The 19,012-nt window shown below is 37.0% G+C and overlaps 2 protein-coding genes across 2 annotated transcripts in view; both read left to right on the top strand.

Moving 5' to 3' along the window:
* The first annotated feature begins 1,867 nt into the window (after nucleotides 1-1,867).
* On the top strand, nucleotides 1,868-5,183 carry LOC103371657 (uncharacterized). Its single transcript, XM_008301051.1, has 3 exons — nucleotides 1,868-2,179; nucleotides 2,344-2,646; nucleotides 4,489-5,183. The coding sequence occupies exons 1-3, from the start codon at nucleotides 1,868-1,870 to the stop codon at nucleotides 5,107-5,109; spliced, it is 1,236 nt and encodes a 411-aa protein (XP_008299273.1). The 3' UTR covers nucleotides 5,110-5,183.
* A 728-nt stretch (nucleotides 5,184-5,911) lies between these two features.
* The window catches only part of ttc3 (tetratricopeptide repeat domain 3), a 32,256-nt gene continuing 19,155 nt past the window's right edge, over nucleotides 5,912-19,012 (top strand). Inside the window, exons 1-16 of the mRNA XM_008301040.1 lie at nucleotides 5,912-6,118; nucleotides 7,901-7,965; nucleotides 8,054-8,087; nucleotides 8,810-8,966; nucleotides 9,051-9,132; nucleotides 9,670-9,723; nucleotides 11,392-11,524; nucleotides 11,718-11,803; nucleotides 12,186-12,280; nucleotides 12,573-12,635; nucleotides 13,216-13,270; nucleotides 15,633-15,795; nucleotides 16,325-16,352; nucleotides 16,446-16,542; nucleotides 17,452-17,482; nucleotides 18,779-18,839. Coding sequence (XP_008299262.1) covers nucleotides 7,912-7,965; nucleotides 8,054-8,087; nucleotides 8,810-8,966; nucleotides 9,051-9,132; nucleotides 9,670-9,723; nucleotides 11,392-11,524; nucleotides 11,718-11,803; nucleotides 12,186-12,280; nucleotides 12,573-12,635; nucleotides 13,216-13,270; nucleotides 15,633-15,795; nucleotides 16,325-16,352; nucleotides 16,446-16,542; nucleotides 17,452-17,482; nucleotides 18,779-18,839 — 1,193 coding nt within the window. The 5' untranslated portion in view covers nucleotides 5,912-6,118; nucleotides 7,901-7,911. The remainder of the gene's footprint in view (nucleotides 6,119-7,900; nucleotides 7,966-8,053; nucleotides 8,088-8,809; nucleotides 8,967-9,050; nucleotides 9,133-9,669; nucleotides 9,724-11,391; nucleotides 11,525-11,717; nucleotides 11,804-12,185; nucleotides 12,281-12,572; nucleotides 12,636-13,215; nucleotides 13,271-15,632; nucleotides 15,796-16,324; nucleotides 16,353-16,445; nucleotides 16,543-17,451; nucleotides 17,483-18,778; nucleotides 18,840-19,012) is intronic.

The following is a 19,012-nucleotide window of genomic DNA, read 5'->3' as shown; positions in this document are numbered from 1 at the left end:
AAGGTCATGTGACTGACGGGAAATGCCGAACTGACACGAAGCCGTGCACTGGCGTCTACGAGCGCTCAAAGCTATATACAGAAACTATACTGTGTTTTAGAGATTCTATACAGAAACTATACTGTGTTTTAGAGATCCTATAAAGAAACTACACTGTACATAAATATTAGGAACATAAATTACACTGTATATGAAAACCATACACGGAAACTTCACTGTATAAGGACTATGGAAAGAAACCACAGTGTAAAAACTACATACAGACATAAGACGATATATAAAGTCGAGTAAATTTTGTACAATATCACACTCTTTGTTTTCTAATATAGGCTGTAACACGCATAGAAAAATGCTATAGCATATATTAAGCATGTAATGTAATAATTCAAATTGTTGTAAACTACTGAAAGTACAAAGTCAGTTATATATTATTATATTGTAGTCTATATTATGTAATACAGTTACATAAGTAATATAATTGCATAATGCAATGTAATCTAGCACTATTATTTTTTATAGCAGTACTAAAGTAATGATATGGTCATATAAATTTAGTAATAGTTAATACAGTTTTGCATGTAAACTCAAACTCTATTCATAGATTGTCACATTACTTCTGTTTACAGCTGCAGTTATTTAAGTTATAGCTCGAGTTCCCTGAACTATATGTTTTCTTGATGCATATGTGAAAACTTCACCAGAGAGACTAACAGTGGAGTGTACTGAGGAGCCACACAGTAAACCTGAGCTGACATGTTTATTGACATTGAGGTTGAAGTTCAGTTGTCGTGTATTGACATCAGTTTGATCATAAAAATTGTTGTGAATTCTATTTTACTAATTGCTTGCACTGACTCTAAAACTGGTGGTTATTACAAGCCTTCTGTAGCAGTGGCAGTTTCCTTTTTGACCTTTTCCATTGCAATACTGTCACAATTCTCAACTATTGATTTTTCATGCAACAGAGCTTCATGCCATTGAGACACACTTCAAATAAATGTTGCGCTTTCCACCTTTTGCAGAAGAGGTTAAAATTTACCACTGTGAGTTTTTCTTTCTAGTTCTGAAAAGTCAAATATCTACTTTCTATTGTTCTGTTTAAAAAAAATGGTTACATTTAGCCAAGTGTGCACAAAAAAACAACAACTTTTGAACTAAAGACTGAGGTGACTAATTAAGTTAATCAACAATATTTTTGTTTGATATATTATCATAATGCTCAAACAGTGAATGTAAAGTAATTTCAACTAAAATAACTATTCTAAATCTCTAATCCAGCTGAATCCACTCAGGTATTGGTCATATTAACACAGATCAGAAGCTATTGGTTGTAAAAGACAACCAGCCTGTTTCAGGAGAATTTTACTCACTCAGACTTGGGTACCAGATCATGTCTCTTTAGTTCCTCAGAAATGAGTGTAAATATAAAGGCCTCTACCACAGACCGCACGAATGATGTAAAACAGATCTGAAACTACCAACCAGAGACAGAAGTAAAACTTTTCAGCCTGATGCAACTTTCTTCTTTAAAGTTAAAAAAATTGGCTTGTAAACGCAAACAGTTTCATGCTACAACTGTTAAGCACCAGCCTCACCATGTGGAGACACAAGCACAAAAGATAAACAGTATTTGACTCAAGCTGCCAAATAATAGCAGTTGTGCTACAAAATTTGCACCAGCAGGGAAATAAGCACAATATTCTTGGGGTTTTGTGTTTAAAACTTCCTTCATTTGAGCAAATGGTTTGTGCGCTTTAGTGGACTGGGCATGTTGATAAGGTCCTTCTGCTGGGAGTAAATAAACACACACAGGGTTAGAAACACAGATAACACTCTGCACACACTGCTTAGACAGACAGATCCAGACATGATCCTGACGGGTCGCACTTTGTGCCTTCCTTCTCCAGCTACCGTCCAGGAGCTTTTCTCTGCAGCTCGAGATGCCAGCATCATCCCTGATATCTCTTTGGATCCTGTCCTCACCACCTTCCTGTCGCTTGACTCCTCTGCGGCACTGCAGCATCAGTACGTCTTCTTACAGCGGAGCATGAGCAGGGAGCAGCAGGCGGCGTTCAGCCTCAACCTGACTTCAGAGCTTGGGGGCAGCAGGGTCACCTATGGAGGAGTCGGGGTTGTTGCTCTGGCTCTGTCTATGCTTTTTGACCAGGTTGCCCAACAAGTAGGTGAAACTGTTGAGTTTTGTCTATTGTTTCTATAGGATTATTACATTCTGTCATCTGCAGGGTTCCATAAGCTAATTTCATACTGATCGCTTGTTTCTCTATAGCTATGAGTTTGTTCTTTCATATCATAAAGTATCCAAACATTCTGCCAACCCATCAGATCAGAGCACAAGACTCAACAGAGGGCCATCTACCAATTCGGACATCCCAGCCTAAAAGCATTTTTGGCATCAGCACTTCTTCCAGAATTGGCTGGATCATCCACAACTACCTCTGCCTTATCCCGGGCGTCGCCAACAGCCCGGAGAAGATGGCCGAGACTACGGAGCTCTACGACAACTGGCTGAAACTGGAACTGCTTGACCATTACGAGAGGATGACCACCAAGAAGAGAATGAGTTCAGAGTCCATGCAGCAGTGGCTGACTGGAGCGGCATTTCACCTGCACCTGAGAATCCACCAGGTCAGGACAGGAAGACGAAAAGCTTAAAGTCCAGATGAAGTTACAACACATGTTTACTTATCTAACATATCTCTGCAAAACTCAGTGGCAAAGAGAGAAAAGTGCATGTGGTAACTGTTGAACAATATTTCATCAAATATTTCATCACCAGTTTCTCTGTAAGAAAAATGACTGGGTGGTGCAATGTTTAAAGTCATATCAGAGTTATTTAAGAGTTTTACAAAATACACAAGGGTATTAAGACAAACATGGACACCTCACATCCTCACATCAATCTAAAACTATTCATCCATTATCTATACACCGCCCAATCCTCACCAGGGTCGCGGGGGGGCTGGAGTCTATCCCAGCCGACTTAGGGCGAAGGCAGGGGACACCCTGGACAGGTCGCCAGTCTATCACAGGGCTACACTTAGAGACAGACAACCAAGCACACTCACATTCACACCTACGGACAATTTAGAATCACCAATTAACCTCAACATGTTTTTGGACTGTGTGGGAGGAAGCCGGAGAACCCGGAGAGAACCCACGCTGCACGGGGAGAACATGCAAACCACGCAGAAAGATCCCGGGTGTCCTCATCGGGACGTGAACTGACGACCTTCTTGCTGCGAGGCGACAGTGCCAACCACTGAGTCACCTTGCAGCCCATAAAAATAATATATATGCTAAATTGTTAATGTACAGAATTTATATTCTATAATAACAAATACTCACAAGTAGTTAACACAGAAATCTTTTGAATCTCTGCAAACCATCTTATATATAAATGTGGGTCAGAATCAAGGAACAGATTGTTTTAATGGCAAATAAAATGTGGCTAAACTATGGTTAGGGTAAGGCAGCTAAAACACCTGATTAAAGAAGCTACAAGCAATATATTTAACTGTAGAGACAGGAAGTTGTCAGCTGTCATGTTTGCAATTTTACTATTTTGATTCACTTTCATTGTTGTTTTGTGCAACAGCAAGCATCTTGTTTTAGCAGAAAAAGCTCTAAAAACTGGCAGTGCACTTACTGCTCAGCGCCATACATATGCAGTTATTAATTAGATGGTGAATGCAGCTGATTATTTGGCAGCTAAAGAACCAAACACATGTCTGAAGGAGTTGGTGGAGACCAAAAATTGAGCTATAAGAGAGCAATGATTAGACTGATATTTGCATTTAAGTGGCTGTAAATATGACTCAAAATTTCTCCAGTTGTGTTGTAACTATTGGATACATAAATAAGCAACTGGACAGCTGGACACTGAACTGTGTGCATTAGTTCCTGTTCAACCTATAGACTTTTCTAGGCCCTGGGGATGTTTTACAAAGATGAAATCATCATGGATTAAATATTTATAAGAGGTCATGAATAGGTATAAAAGGTTTCAACAAGTTTTACAAGTGTCTCTTTTGTAATTGAGATCCATAGGGAAAAATTGCAGATTTGTTTTTGCAATACCACAGGTGACCACAAGGGAAAATCAGTTAGCAAGACTAAGCATGAGCACCACATCCAGATCTCTAAATATGTTGTTGGTTTTCTATATCAACCTAAAATGTGCTGATATATCAATGTTCTTCTGCCTTCAAGGTGGAGAAAAAAACCAGATATTGCAGGTTTGTGTTTAGGAAAAGATCGTGTTGTCCAAAACAAAGAAAATATTACTGACAGGCCTGTGAGCATCTGTGGTCTCTCCTCACCACTTTCACCTCTACGCCTCCACCTCTCATAAGGGACCTCCTGTACTGTTGGCACTGAACATAAATATTGGATGTATATGGAGAAAACTGATGTAATTGCAGAGTGTTTTGGTCTGATCTTGCTGCACTTTTCTTCTCTTTCCATCAGGTTCGTCTGCACTCTGTGCCGTCAGGATCGGCTGAGTCGCTGCGTTTGTCCTATAAGTCAGGGTTAGGTCGCCTTGTTCAGGGCTACACCGCTTATCTGCGCAAAAACATCCAGGAGACTGAAGCTCCAGGACCACAAAAACCCAGAACCAGAGCAACCAAAGGGCCAAGACAAACTAACACGTCTAGTATAACCAATATGACCTGCTCCATTATCTCTGTTGATAGGTTTAATGGCTCGGCTTCACCCAACTCTAGTGCTGGACTCAGTGGAAGCTGTAAAACCAATGGATCCAGTGAGAACTTTGGAATCAATGCGGTGAAAGGAAGCAATGACACCACGGGAGATATGATAAATAAAAATACAGTGAACACGTCTGGTGGATATAACAGGGAGGAAGAAGCCAGCATGTTCGGCCTGTTAGTCATTGAGCCTTGGAGGAACGTGAGTCACAACGTCCGGCATCACCCCTGTGAGTCTCCGGCCATCCAGCAAGCTTTGGTGACTCGAATTATAAATGCTCAAGACCTGGAGCGGAACAGAGACTTTTTTCTTTACCCTGAGGGAGTGTTTTACAGCCTGCTTAGACAGAACAATGACTTTGAACTGAAGAAAAATTAGACTGATGAACAATCCAAAGAAATAAACAAAGCACTGTGATATCTTTAAACAACTACCAACTTTTTACTTATTTTCTTTTTGAAATGAAATGAATGACAATGGCCACAGACATTATTCATTTCCTTCAGTGAGTTAAATGACAAGAATAACACCATTTTTCTATTTATGCATTGAACATCAAGCTGCAGCCACAAGCTATTTAGCTTAGCTTAGCATAAAGACTAGAAACAGAAGGAAACAACTGTCTTCTGGCTCTGACCAGAGGGAAGAATTTCACACAATATTCACTCGTTGACACTTTGCATCTCAACTGGGGACAATAAGTATGCTACCTAACAATAAATGTGCTACATAAAACAACATAATACCTAAAAATCTATGAGTGTGAGATAATAAGTTAAAGGCAGTCATCATTAGTGGTGACAGTGGGTTGTGGTATCCACTTATCCATCTATGTCGTGTCATTCATATCAAGTATATTAACTAACTAACTAAATAAATAAATAAATACATAAATAAACACACAAATAAAAAAATAAACACAAAAGAAAACAGATAGATAGATAGATAGATAGATAGATAGATAGATAGATAGATAGATAGATAGATAGATAGATAGATAGATAGATAGATATTCCCATGAAATAAATAAATATGAAACAAAAAAAGGCAATAAACACGGAAATGAAAGTCATAATTAAGTAACTTTTATTTCAAAACATCATTTGTTTATATAAGGGGATTTTTGTTTATTTAATATTAAATAAAACGGCATTCATAAAAAAAAAATATATATATATAAACAATTAAATTATCAACAGCGTGTTTCTGCCTGTAGAGGGCGCAGCCTCCGATCTGAAGTCTACCGCAAAACCAGCAGCAGAAGAAGTCCGCCTCCTCACGCATCTTTGCGGCGCTGCGTGCGTGAACGGCACCCTACTTCCGCACTCTAATATGAACAACACAAGCGAAGAGCACCGCAGAGCTTTTACACAATACTGATCTAAAGGTAAGTGTTTTGTGACTCCTAACTAAATGTCTTTTTATTTTTTAAACCTCATACACATCTCCTAGCGAGACGGTTACCTCGGCACTGGTTGTCTTTCGCGCGAAAGTAAAGTAGGAAGAAAGTGTCGAAACGAGGCTGAACATCTCTTAAAGTTAGACCACATTGTCGGAACAATATATATTTTTAATATAACGGTGCTGCGTTAACAGCACGACACTTTATTTCGGCTCCCCAGCGGACTAACTTTGCTCTGTCAGCGACTGCGCAGGTTAGCTTGTTAGGCTACGATGCTAACACTGTTATGACAAACCAAGGAGCGGCCACAGCCAACTTCCTCACAGGTTATCTTTCACCCAAAGTACTCCATGTTTTCCGCCTTTTGTTGAAACGCTAAACCAAGTCACAATTCTTTCCTGATATTAGCTCTGCATGCAGTAAGTGTTGCTGTAATTACCACTATTATGACACTTAAGTATGTTTGCTAGCTCCTCCTTTCGTCCTGTTTCCAGTTAAAGTCTGAGCAATGTCCCTGAAAAGAGATCTGACTCGTTTATTAAGTTTCGATTTAACCACACCCACATGCAGGTAAAGCACGGTTGCAGCAAATGAAACTGAAGCTTGCATGACTGAAGTGTAAAATCTGGCTGCTAAAATGTTTGAGTTTCTTAATTATGTCCCTGTATGTTATTAAAAAGGTGTCATACAGAAATAGGAAGTAAGGGTTTGATAGCATGGTTCTGGTCAGTGGTCTGGTCACTAAAGACGGAGCACCCAGCAGGGAATAATACAACACAGTGACATTACAGTGTACTAGTATATAATAAAAGGGCTGGGCATTAGAACGGATGCTTGCATCACAATACAAATAACCAAATTTAGTCAGTATAGTTCATTTTTGATTATTTTTATTTGCCCTTTATGGTAAGAATCAGTAGGACAAAGGTTTAATTTGAATTTAACCACTTAAGCCGTTTTGAATCCAGGTAATAATTTTACAGAATACACACAAATAAATATCTCCACACACCTAAATATAAATGGATAAAGATGAAGGAATCGTATCACCTTGAAACACGCTAAAAAAATAACACCAAAGGCAAAGGGGCTCGATTACCAGGGGATATGAGAGACTGTTTATGAGCCAGAGAGGAAGCACTCTTGTGCTTTGGTAATGCAACTGAGCTCTGTGTTTCTGTTGTGTGCGTTCATGGCGGTTGACATCTGGTGCACTTAAGTGAAGTGTCTATCACTGGTGCATATTGCTATTGTTTAATAATGCAGGCTTAGTAATGAATGTAGAATTTTACAAGCTCTTCGAGGACTGCATTTTTTCCCTTGCAATGTTTGACAGCTGTAAGGAAAAAAAAATGTGTACACCATGTGCAAAACTTACATTAACTTAGTGGCTTGTGGGTCACTTTAACCTAAATTAAAATGAGATTATTAATATAGAATAGAGTTTGATTGTTTTCTTTTTTAGACGATAATAAGTCATGAAGGAGACTGATACCCCTGTTCATAACAGAGTTCTGCTTCTGTTGTCGGTTATGGCAACATGTGGTGCTGTAAAATAATACAACAGCAGTAATGTAACTTTAACGGCAAGAAAACAGACGGTGTTTGCCGAAATATGTACAGAAGCTTCTGCAATTTGATTTTCATTCAGTGAAATGAGTTCAAATCAGCAGCAGCCTGCAAGGTAGACAAATTTGATCTATTTCTCTACAGCATTGTTTGTAAAATGTACTCAAGTAATTTATGCAAATACATTTTTTTTTACAGAGTCGGACAAAATGTCAGATTCTGACTCTGATTCTGACCAGAAGGGTTCTAAACGGAGAATAATGGTAAGTTATTAGCTGATGAATCCACACGTGATTATTCCGTTTTTACATGTCACTGATAAACGGTTTTCTATTTCTTTTGCCCACTCAGAAACACGATACGGTTGTCACCTTTCGACCTTCAGGTAAGAAGCATTTAAGTTATTTGTATTAGCATCTCAGGTACTATTATACATATATACAAGCGTTTGTGTAAAACCTTAATCAAATCTTTAGTGAATGACCATCATTTAATCATTGAGATATGAATCTCAGTGTGAAAAGAAAACTGTAATCTAAGTTTGAGGGACCTTGACTCATATTAGTGATGTTGAAACTTAGTTTGCATGTTGTACTGTTTCTTGACCCATGTGCATTTGCCACTGATCTGAAAGTGTAGAACAAAACTGCTAGTCACTCACTGCTTTAATGACTGAGGCCCCACTTTTACACTTCGATCACAATAAAAGCCTTCCGGCTGTGGCATTCACTGGTGAGACACTTTTAATGTGAAGAAGCAGCAGCAGAAAAAAATGTTGCGTTTGCATTTAAAGTGAAAGCAGCTCCAGTTTGTAAGTGAATCACATAGCAGTGAAGAAAACCGAGTGATGGAGAGACATTTTAAATGATAAATATTAATGTGTTAGTCAGACAAGTCTTACATAAGCAGTCAGGTTTTACAAGTGATGTTTTTGACAGAGGATTTTAACTTATTTTGCTCCTTTTAGTCTGATTTCACACCACATTCCAGCAATCAGGTTTAAAAATAAGTAGTTTCTGACAAGTCATGTAATTATTATGTAATTTGTGTAATCTTTTAAATACACCTTTCTAATTATGTTTCCTGCTTGTCTTTGTGTTTTTTTAGAGGCGATTTTTGCAAAATGGAGCAGCATCCCTTATGAAACCAAAAGGGACGCTGCACAGCGGATGAAAATTTGCGCTTTTTGGCTTCCCATTCTGTTGCAGCGGGAAGAGTCCAGCATGGCTTGCTGGGCTGTAGAAATAGGTCTCGTCAGCTCAAAGTAAGCACACTTTTTCATTACCAACGCTGAAAAACACCGTAAACCCTCAATGTTTGACCTGAGTTTGTAATATTGTCTCTGCAGGGACAGTGAGGATCTGACTCTGAGGCACCTGCGCAAGATTGAATCAGTGGAAGCAATTATCAGAGCTTTGGAGAGAGGAACTGTAAGTTGATCGATCAATAGTTCAGCAGCTCTAAAACTGCACAGTCATCATTTCTGTCTGTGCTATCACAGCTTGACCAGTACATAGTTACGCCCAGTTTTATTGTCCAGTTTTAGCTGGCGTCATCATTGAAATCTTAGATGTGGTGAACGTGTGAAAGAGGCAAAGCTAACGCTGTCACATACACATTTTTATAAAGAAATTGATTTGGCTGGAATTTTGAGGATGCCAGATCAATAAAGAATGCAAAAGACAGCAAAGTGAATGAGTAAGCTGATAAACAGATCAATTGTTGCTCTTCGGTAAACATTGCTATTTATGTTGCAGCAGTGGCTTTAGATTTCAGATTGTTTTAAATATATCACTTGAGCAAAGAGGTTCACGTTGTCGGTCCTACACCAATTATGTGTCTGGTATGATGATGCAGGAGAACGACCAGTGGATTAAAGAGAAGACCCGTTCTCAAGCTTGACTACAATATTTAACCTTTTTAGAGCTGCGTTGATTTTGATCTAAACTGTTTGTTCTCTGTTCCAGATGAGAAAGGACCAATCCAGACATGTTCTCATAATAAGCAACATGTTTAACTTGGTAAGTCTGAGAAGAAAGAGCTTTAAGTATGAAACAGGTTGTCAGACTATTAGAATAACGGTACTATAAACAAAGACGTGGCTGTCTTTAGTAGCTTTCTGATAGTAATATTATAATATTGATAAACTTTGTTTTTGTGACACCATTTATACACACAACGCAGCTCAAAGTGCTTTATATCAAATTATGTGTGTAAACAAATAAGGGGTGGATGAATAACATGAAAATGTCATTAAAAAGGGGCATAAATATAGAACCTGATACAACCTGAAGTCAGACTAAATTGAATAAAAATGGACGGTCACAGTAAGAGTCTGTAACCGTCTGTAAACTAATGAAACCATAAAATCAATTCAGTGTAAAGCTATTGAAATACCCGTAATGTGCTTTCTTTTGCTTGTTTTGTTCAAACTTATTTATTCAGTTTTTGGAAGTACCCTCATATTTTTATTAATACCGTTGGTCAGGTGTTTTTGGTTAAGTAGTTAAAACAACACCAACACTTGAACAAAGAAGATGCGGACTGTCTTTCATAATTTCACTCTGGAGCCTGTGTTAGGTTTGAGCAGCAATACTATTAATTTAGGTTTTGTGTTTTTCTGCAACACTTTAAAAGCATCTGGTGAAATTCATTTTATTTGTATATGAATTGATCTGCTTTTTTTTTTTCCAACAAAATATTTTATTATTATTTCAAGTTTTACAGTATGAAATAGTTATACATATAATCTCCACATCACATCAAGCTGTCAACATTGTTTTTGTATACAGTACAAAAGTGAGTAAATTAAAATAATAATAATAATAATAATAAATAAATAATAAGAAAAAAAATAAATCTAGAACAAGAGCAAAAGTGAAATGGTACCATAATTTCTTAACAATTCAGGAGTTTTTCCTTCTTTTTTTCCCTTTCCCTCCTTCTTTCTCCTTTATCACTAGTTCAACCCACAGACTAAGATCCTATAATGTCAAGTACAGATATACCATCAGTGGCTCCCACCTTTTCTTGAATAAATCTGGAATAGAATAGAACTTTATTGATCCCTTTGGTGCAAACCTCCGGGACATTGTTGATCTATATCTATATTTTATTTTCTCCATTGCATACACCTTTACCAGCCTTTCTTTCCATTGATTTACTGTGTGAGAAACAGGTTTATACCAGGATACTGTTTGATTTGCTTTTATTTACAAAAAAATAAAAAGAAGTTTGTAGGGAGCCTTCAGTTTAAATAGATAAGTATTTGCTGACTGGGGATGAAGCAGAATTTTTATATATATTTGTTCCTTTATACTTTTTTTTCTTTTGTAAATAATTTCTTGCATATTTAAATTTATTTATTTACACCAGACTTGAAAAATACCATTTCTACCCAAAATCACCTGAATAATATTCTTACAGATGGAAACGTTTCACAAACTAAAAATCATGCACATAAAATCAACGCTGTGACATTCATAGATATTTTTTGGGTCAGTTTTTGTATCAGCAGATATGCAGCATTGAACGATTAGAAGAAAAAATATCTGACATTGTTGTATGCGCATACATTTTTTAAAATGGTGTTGGCCAGAATAATAAAAACACATTTAAGTGTCAAAAATGTCAAAGAGTTGAGTGACTTCCTGTGTGTGATAAAACTGACCGTGACTTTGTTCCTGCAGCGTTCCCCGGAGGTTTTGGACGATGCATTGAACTGGTTGGAGCGAACAGGAGAGCCCGCTATGCGCCAGCGCCTGATGGAGTTCGGTCACAAACACACCTGCTTCACAGCCCTCCACTTAATCTTCACCGAGTGTAAGCTACAGTCGCTGCTCTGCTTCTATCATCTCACGGCACACTTCAGCTTTTTCTGCTTCAGTGTATTTCAGAGCTATTTTAGAGCACAGAAAGTGTTTGACGCCTGTAGAACTTGTTTGCTGGTGACATCCGTGTTGGTTTTCAAGGTGAATTAATGCACTCGCTTGTATCTTTTTTTTTTTCCTTTCAGTTGCTAAGTTTGTTCAGGAAATGGGTGGCAGCTACGACAAGACGATGAAGTCGCTGTTTTTTAAACCAGCGGACTATCAAGTAGAGGTAGGACTCACAAACACGATCTGCTGCCTGCCTCTCTGATATATCTACATTTTACTGTAGATGTTCGGGCACTTGAATTGCTTTTTTTGCTGTTTGATCACATCGCTGTTTACTGAGAGATTATTTATGGGGCATCTGAGAGACCTGAGACGTCGAGTAACTTGTAGTTATGTGATCATCTAACATCACAGTAAAAGATTACAGATGTTATTTCTGAGTGTAGCCGAACAAGCGGGAGGATTTTACCTATAAGAGGGATTTACATATGACTTCAATTAACAATTGTTTTATCTGTTCATCTGCAGGTGAGTTTACTTTCCTCTAAACATCTGTGTCGTAACGGCGGAAATAAAAGTTGTGGTTTGTTCTGTTCCTCTTTCAGAAAAGTAATGAGATGAAGAGGAAAGGAAATGAGAACTTTCAGAATCAGCAGTATGAAGAGGCTGTAAAGTTTTATTCCAAAGCCATCAAATTTTAGTAAGTCATGCTGCAATATTGTCTCTAAAAGTGTCTTTTGTTTGTTTGTATTTATTTATGTTTCTTTAGGTAACCAGTTTACTCAGTCCATATTTTCATGATACAGTATTGTAATATTTGTTGACTGTATTTAATCACTACATGAAAGGGCAAAACATAAAAAATACACATACAAAAAAACTAATTTTTGAGGATTCATTGAAGGTTTAGTGTCTTACATTGTACATTTGTATTTAATAAACTGGTAGAGCTGTGCACTTTTGTAACTGACAGTAATTTCTTTTCATTCCAGCCCTGACAACCACTTACTGTACGGTAACCGAGCCCTGTGCTATATCAGGTGTAAAAACTATCTGTAAGTACCACCTATTATATCCTTATTGTATATATGCTAAAGCACCTTTCATTCATAAATAATATAAGTACAAAGAGTCAGTGGAAAAGCTGTTAAAGTTAAAAACTTCAATGAGTTTAATATTCATGTGAAAAGTGTCACTAAAGAGAATACTCAATAAAGCTAATTATTTGAACTTTGAAGTGTTCGTGCTCGATGGAAACACACCTAATGTTTTTTGTTGTTGTTTTGTTTTAATTCCGAGTCTATTCAACCTGTATATATTAAAATTTTGTAAAATCATTGAGGTTCAGCAATTCATTAAGTTAACTCATTACCCATTTGCCCATGAACAATCAAAATATTTAGATTTTTACCTTTTGTCTAATAAAGTCTCGACAACGTCACGTCAGAGCGGATGTAAGTTTCCGCTTCTATGATTGTTTTCATTCTAGGTTGACTCATCATCTTCGTCATTATGAGCTCCACATTCGAGCAGAGCAAATGATGAGCTGTTGCAAAAACTGTGTAGGTGTTTATTGAAGAAATGTCTTAACCAATGCAGGATTCATTTTATTTTATTTTTTAAAATATTTTGCAGGAAAGCGGTTGGTGATGGAAAACGTGCTATTCTGATTAAACCACTCTGGCCAAAGGTACACATCTCTCTTATCATGTGGATGCATTGTGTTAAAAAGTGAGACTGAGCCAATAAAACTGAGGGGTTTGTGATGTTCAGACCCCATCAGCAGCATCAGTTTTGGCTCTAATCAAAGCATTTCCACTGCACCATAGCGGTATAATGACCAAGGCTGAGTGCAGATTCAAATTTCTCTCATCAGGTAGAGACTCAAGTCTGTGTTACTGAATGTATTGTGTCTTTTCCTACATTTGCTGTTATTTCAATATTTGGCACAATTATTTTTGATGATTTACTAAATAAGGGAGTCATTTAAAATTCCCAGCAACCCTTTGAAGATAAGTAAAATTCTGAGCTTTCATTCTGACCTTCACAAGATAGTTTTTATCTTTAGACTTGAGTCTCCCTTTTCCACCTGACTGTCATTCTGCACTTATATTTTGGTACAACTTTATTCCTGCAATACAGACAGCAGATTTTTGTTTAGTTTTTTGTTTTTGTTGTTGTTGTTTTTTTAAAAATTTAAATAGAGTTTTCTGTGTTGGGGAAAGTCAAAAAAACGAAGTGAAGTCACACAGAGCAAGTGTCTATCATTGTTATTTATAGTGATCAATCATATCTATGCGTACAGGCCTTCCACCAAGAGACAAATGTATAAAGTTATAATACTTTATCTTTGAGGTACGTTTGGCTTTCATATCCGTCCCAGCAGTATAAACGAAGGTGGAGTTCAGTGTTTCTGGTTTGTTCTCCAGCGAGGCAAGCCGCGACTTCACAGACTTTTTTTTTTTGTGTGTGTGGGCTTTTCTTCTTTCTTCCTCTCTGAAGCCAGACTCTCTGACTTACATCCACAAGACAGTAAAGATATGAAGTCCTCTGCAAACTGAGGTCAAACTGATCTGTTGGCTCAAACAAATAGTAGATAAGAGACAAACCTTCACATGAAGCAGCACACAGTCAATATGCAAAACACAGAAGAGTAATAGAAGTTGTGAATGTAAAATATAGAATTTACATCAGAGCTTGATATGGTTTCAATTTAGATTCCACCTTTCCATTTATACCTAGTGTGCATTGTTGGTGTAGTTTTAGGGTGTTGACACTGAGACAGAGAGACTTGGAACTAATCCTGGGATTGAAGCTGCACCTTCAGTCTGTGTGTTCGGTGACGCACACCTGAGCCAGTCTGGCGCCTCTGCGCCTGACAAACTGCCAGCGTGGTGGTTGAAACTCAACGGAAGAATGTCACATGCGTTGGCAAGAAATTTTGTGCCAACATTCATGGTTCCCAGAGCTGATCCTCTGTTGCCCCGTAATGTTTACATTAGTGTTTATTTGTGATACTTCTTGCAGCTGTTGATTAACTTTGGATACTCTGGTCTCACTCAGGATGAACTCTAATAACTTTAATCTTCACACCTTTTATCTCGTGTCACTCACATTAGCGTGTTAGCGTCGATATTGTGAGAGTACTTAAGTTGTGTTGTTTTATTTTAAGTGCAGACCTTTTACACATAATAATAATAATAATACCTTTATTTATATAGCTCCTTTTTAAAAACAGAGTTAAGAAGAGCATTAAACAACAGAAGGCTGGTCAGTTGAAAGGTGGTACAAGATTTTCAGAATAACTTAGTACGAAAACATGAGATAGAATAGTAAAATGCCATATCCAAGTAAACAAAAGAACAAGTGGAATGAAAGAAAATAGAGGGTTAAACCATAAACGCAAGGCTAAAAATGAACATACATTTAAACCAAGTGATTTCACCCATTTTTTATATTTCGCAGTAATTTTTTATACAGAACAGGATGTCTGTATTGGAGCTGCATAGATAAACTTATAGTGTTTTCTCCATTTATTCGAAGTGCTTCACACACCATTTATGTACTAACATTTGGGTGTCTAAAATTGAACTTGTCTCCGATCATCTGACACTAAACATGTCCAGACATGTCTCTTGATGTTTTTTTTCCCCTCATTGCAGCATCTGCACTCGCTGATGCCTTTACTCCTGTTATTGGGGGTTTTTTGGGGTTTTTTTTAAAGTGCTGTTCCTACTGAATTTGGCATCAATTCTCTCTAAGGTATCAATCGTCCTGAGATACCCACACAATAGTAGTTTTAGATGTAGCTGAAATAAACAGAACCTGATCTAAATAACATTAGCATCTCAAATTTGCATTAATCTTGACTACAGACTCTGCTGGTGGGATTGCAGGATTATAATAAGACTAGAAATGTCTTTTTGTTGCTACTATATTCTTTCATCATTATTTTTATGACATGAAGATCTGCACTGTCCGCAGATGTAGAGAACTTCATGAGCAAATGGCAGTTATGGCTCGTTCACTAAAGCTTCTTGGTTTGTTTGCAGGGTCACTATCGCTACTGTGAGGCATTGTTCTTCCTGGGAGAGATCAGAATGGCTCTTGAGGCAAACTGCTTAGCCCAGACGCTGTTTGAGGAAGACAATGACGGAATGAAAGACCTGGAGCTGCAACACGAGAAGTTCATCCTTGAGTTATCGAAGTCGCAAGGTATTTCTACTCCTTCTGAAATGGATGAATTGCCTCGAAGTTTAGGTTTTTCTGTGAATTAGTAACTGTGATTTACGCTGGCTTCAAGGCAGTAAAATCAAAGGTGAACAAAGGTCAAGAAAAGTAGTTTTTCAATGTAAAAGGTTTATTTTTGCTATTTTTAATTGAATTCCAGCATCTGTAGCCTTTAGCTAGGATCTGATTATTTCTTGTCATCAATGTAAATAACTTATTTATCAAATCAAAATCAAATCAGGTTTATTGTCATTTTGCTGGACATACACAGTAGTACGGACAAGATGAGAGCATTTCTTCAGGATCATTTAATTAGTACGTTTTGCAGAATGCACGTCTGGGATAGACAAGACACTAAACGTTCACTCTCGCTGTCTCCTGAAGGGGCCGCTGGGTCTATGTGCGCCGCCATCACCGTGGCAACCATGAATATGATGATATATAATGATTAATCTTTTACAGTTTGTTGTTCTTCAAAGCTGAAACTCATATGTATGTGTTTTGTTTTCCGTAGGATGGACAAAGAAAACTTGTATTAAAAAGTATGTATGCGCTGCCTCATACACACACTCTACAAAAAAAACGATTAATTACCGCTGATGAACATTTGTTTAATCAATTTCTATGTATTTCAGCCCAGGCAAAAGTTTTAAAGTCGGTGTAGTGATGCAACGACCCCAACCGGAGAAAGCTGTTAGTAAGAACGATCCGGCAACCAGCGCGTCTTCAAAGGTCAGCAACCGTCCATTCAGTAACACAAGAAAATACACGTGTTGTTTGGGATGTTTAATAGATTTAGTTAATTGAGAGGCTATTGAATAGGAACAATTTTCATACTTAATCAGCCAATTTTGGGAATTTGCTCCTTTTGTTTGTCTTTTGCGATCGTAAACTCAATCTGTAGGTGTTAATTGAACAAAATGAATTGGATGATACCACTTCGGACCATCGACACTTGAAATGTGACACAGTTTCACAAAATTTAAGATTTTTTTTCCCCCCAAAATTCAAATAAAAGAGCAAATGTCAACTAAAGTTGGTTTTACAACTACTTGAATGCATAGTTGAGAAGCAAAATGAACATAAAGAGAATCAATTATGAAGTTATCTTTCTTTATGCTTTAATTTAAGCATTTATGTGTGAATTTGTACATTTTCAACATCAGTATTTAAAATTTAATGTTGTATTTTCATACGTTTACATTTCAGTGTCCAGATTTAAATTTAGCTTTTTGTGTTTATTGTTGTTTTTAGATTTTTTTTGGAGTATTTAATCCAGAGTGCTAGGTTAATTTTATTTATTTTCCATTTGCATTTTCATAATGAAATTGCCATTTCACAGTACCAGTTTATCAGTTCAGTATCTAGTTTCCATTTCATTTTCCTCTTTTAACACATAATCATTGTCTGATGATCCTGAGGTATAAAGTTTTATTTTTTCTTTTGATTTTAATTGCTAGAATTTCTAAAAAATCAAACAAAAGAATTCTCTGGATATGAAAGAACTTGTTGGTTGCAGCTCTGTTTTTGTCCTTGTGAACATTTTACAATATGGCTAACATGTAAAAGGCCCTGACACGTATGTGTTTGTTCTTTGTTTTTATGGAGCTCAGAGTTGATCATTACCTTGTGTGTTGACAGGTCTCAGAGGGTAAAACAGAGAAGCACTCAGGTGAGTTTTAACACCGAGCAGATCCTGAATCTCTTCATTGTGCTTCCCAACATTTAGAATTTGCCTTTGAGGCTCAGACTGTAAACACAAGCCACCTACTGTTGGTCATAATATGTGTGTGTAGTGGCAGTATGTTGTTTGTGTCATTATATACACGCAGATTGACTTAAAGATGCTCTGTGTGCAACTTAGGGTCCAAAAAACCAAGTTGAATGTATTTTACTCTTTATGAAACACATAAAGACATTTTTCTTCTTGAAGATTTTAGATTGTCATTGTTCTCCTTCCCTGCTTTTGTTGACATATTGCTGCGTATATACCAAATGGCCTTAATGGTTATTGGGTCACCAGTAAATGTGCTTTTTGTTTGTTTTGTGTTTCATATTTGGATCTTGTGCTATATTACAACGGTACATTTTGCTGATGTTTTGGTGTTTTCTGTCCTTTTTTAATGAAGATATGCATCACAGTGTTACCTGATTAAGTCTCTGTGGAAGTTTTTGTGCATCTCCAGCAAAAGTTTTTATTTCTGAGTACATCAGCTTGTACATTTTGCATGTGTTCATACACATACAGTCAAAGGATATCTTGGCGTGATACTGCCACCTGTAGATTGGTCAGCTAGCATGACATCAGTGGCAGGAGTGTGTATCAGGGACCCACATGTAGAAATGTTGCTCCATAAAAGCTGTAGTGGTCCAAAACTCCCCAATGTAGCTTTAATGCTTAATGGGCTCTTGTTTTTGTTGTCACATTGGTTTAGTTTTGTTATTCATTAGTCCATATTTCCTATAGTGAGCCGCTCAGAGTAGTTCAGATAAAACAGGATAGCTTAATACGGACACAAGTATTGTTCACTTAGAGCTGCTGTCGAAGAGTCCGATGAAAACTTTCAAAAGCCAAACTTTGTTTTTCCAATTTTACCTTTAAAGGGCAGAGTTAGTTTTGTATTTTAACTCAAGAATAATTTTACTCTACTTGTGTCATTGCAGCTTAATAGTTAGATATATTCTCGCAACAATATTTTATGCTGTTAATATTAAGTGTCTGCTGATACTGTACATTTTTTAAAATTTATTTTTAAACTGTTTGTCTGAAAAGGCCAGACTTCTCTGGCTTTTGGGCATTGTGAGGGACATTTCTCTCTATTTTCTGACATTTTATAGATCAATCAATTAATCAATAAAATATTCAGTTAGTTCCAGCCAGAATATTTTGTTTTCAGCCTTGCAAAGATTTTTTTGTTCCGTTGAGTAAGATAATAATTACTGAAACTTTGTCTAATTTTCTCTCCAGGAAAAAATGAAAAACATGCACAGACAGAGAGCAGCACTAAAGATACTAAATCATCAAAAAGGTTGGTGGAAAGACTGTTATTATTATTAATAATGTGTATTTAAATTTTTTCAGCGTGTAAGGACCTGTTGCTGGTGGTCAGTATTGTTGTTTTTAAAATGCTGTTGTAATTGTGAAGTGCACAGATGCTGAAGGCTGTAGCTGATGACAGTGTTGTATTTTTATTCTGCTAAA

The sequence above is a fragment of the Stegastes partitus genome, unplaced genomic scaffold, assembly GCF_000690725.1.
Source record: "Stegastes partitus isolate 25-593 unplaced genomic scaffold, Stegastes_partitus-1.0.2 Scaffold1624, whole genome shotgun sequence".
NCBI lineage: Eukaryota > Metazoa > Chordata > Actinopteri > Pomacentridae > Stegastes > Stegastes partitus.
The sequence above is the reverse complement of the archived record's forward strand: the minus strand, read 5'-3'. Positions and strand labels throughout refer to the sequence as shown.

Coding starts and splice junctions, on each gene's coding strand:
- LOC103371657 (XM_008301051.1), top strand. CDS start 1,868: ATGATCCTGACGGGTCGCACTTTGTGCCTTCCTTCTCCAGCTACCGTC. Junction 2,180..2,343: donor TTGACCAGGTTGCCCAACAA/GTAGGTGAAACT, acceptor CCAACCCATCAG/ATCAGAGCACAAGACTCAAC. Junction 2,647..4,488: donor TGCACCTGAGAATCCACCAG/GTCAGGACAGGA, acceptor TCTTTCCATCAG/GTTCGTCTGCACTCTGTGCC.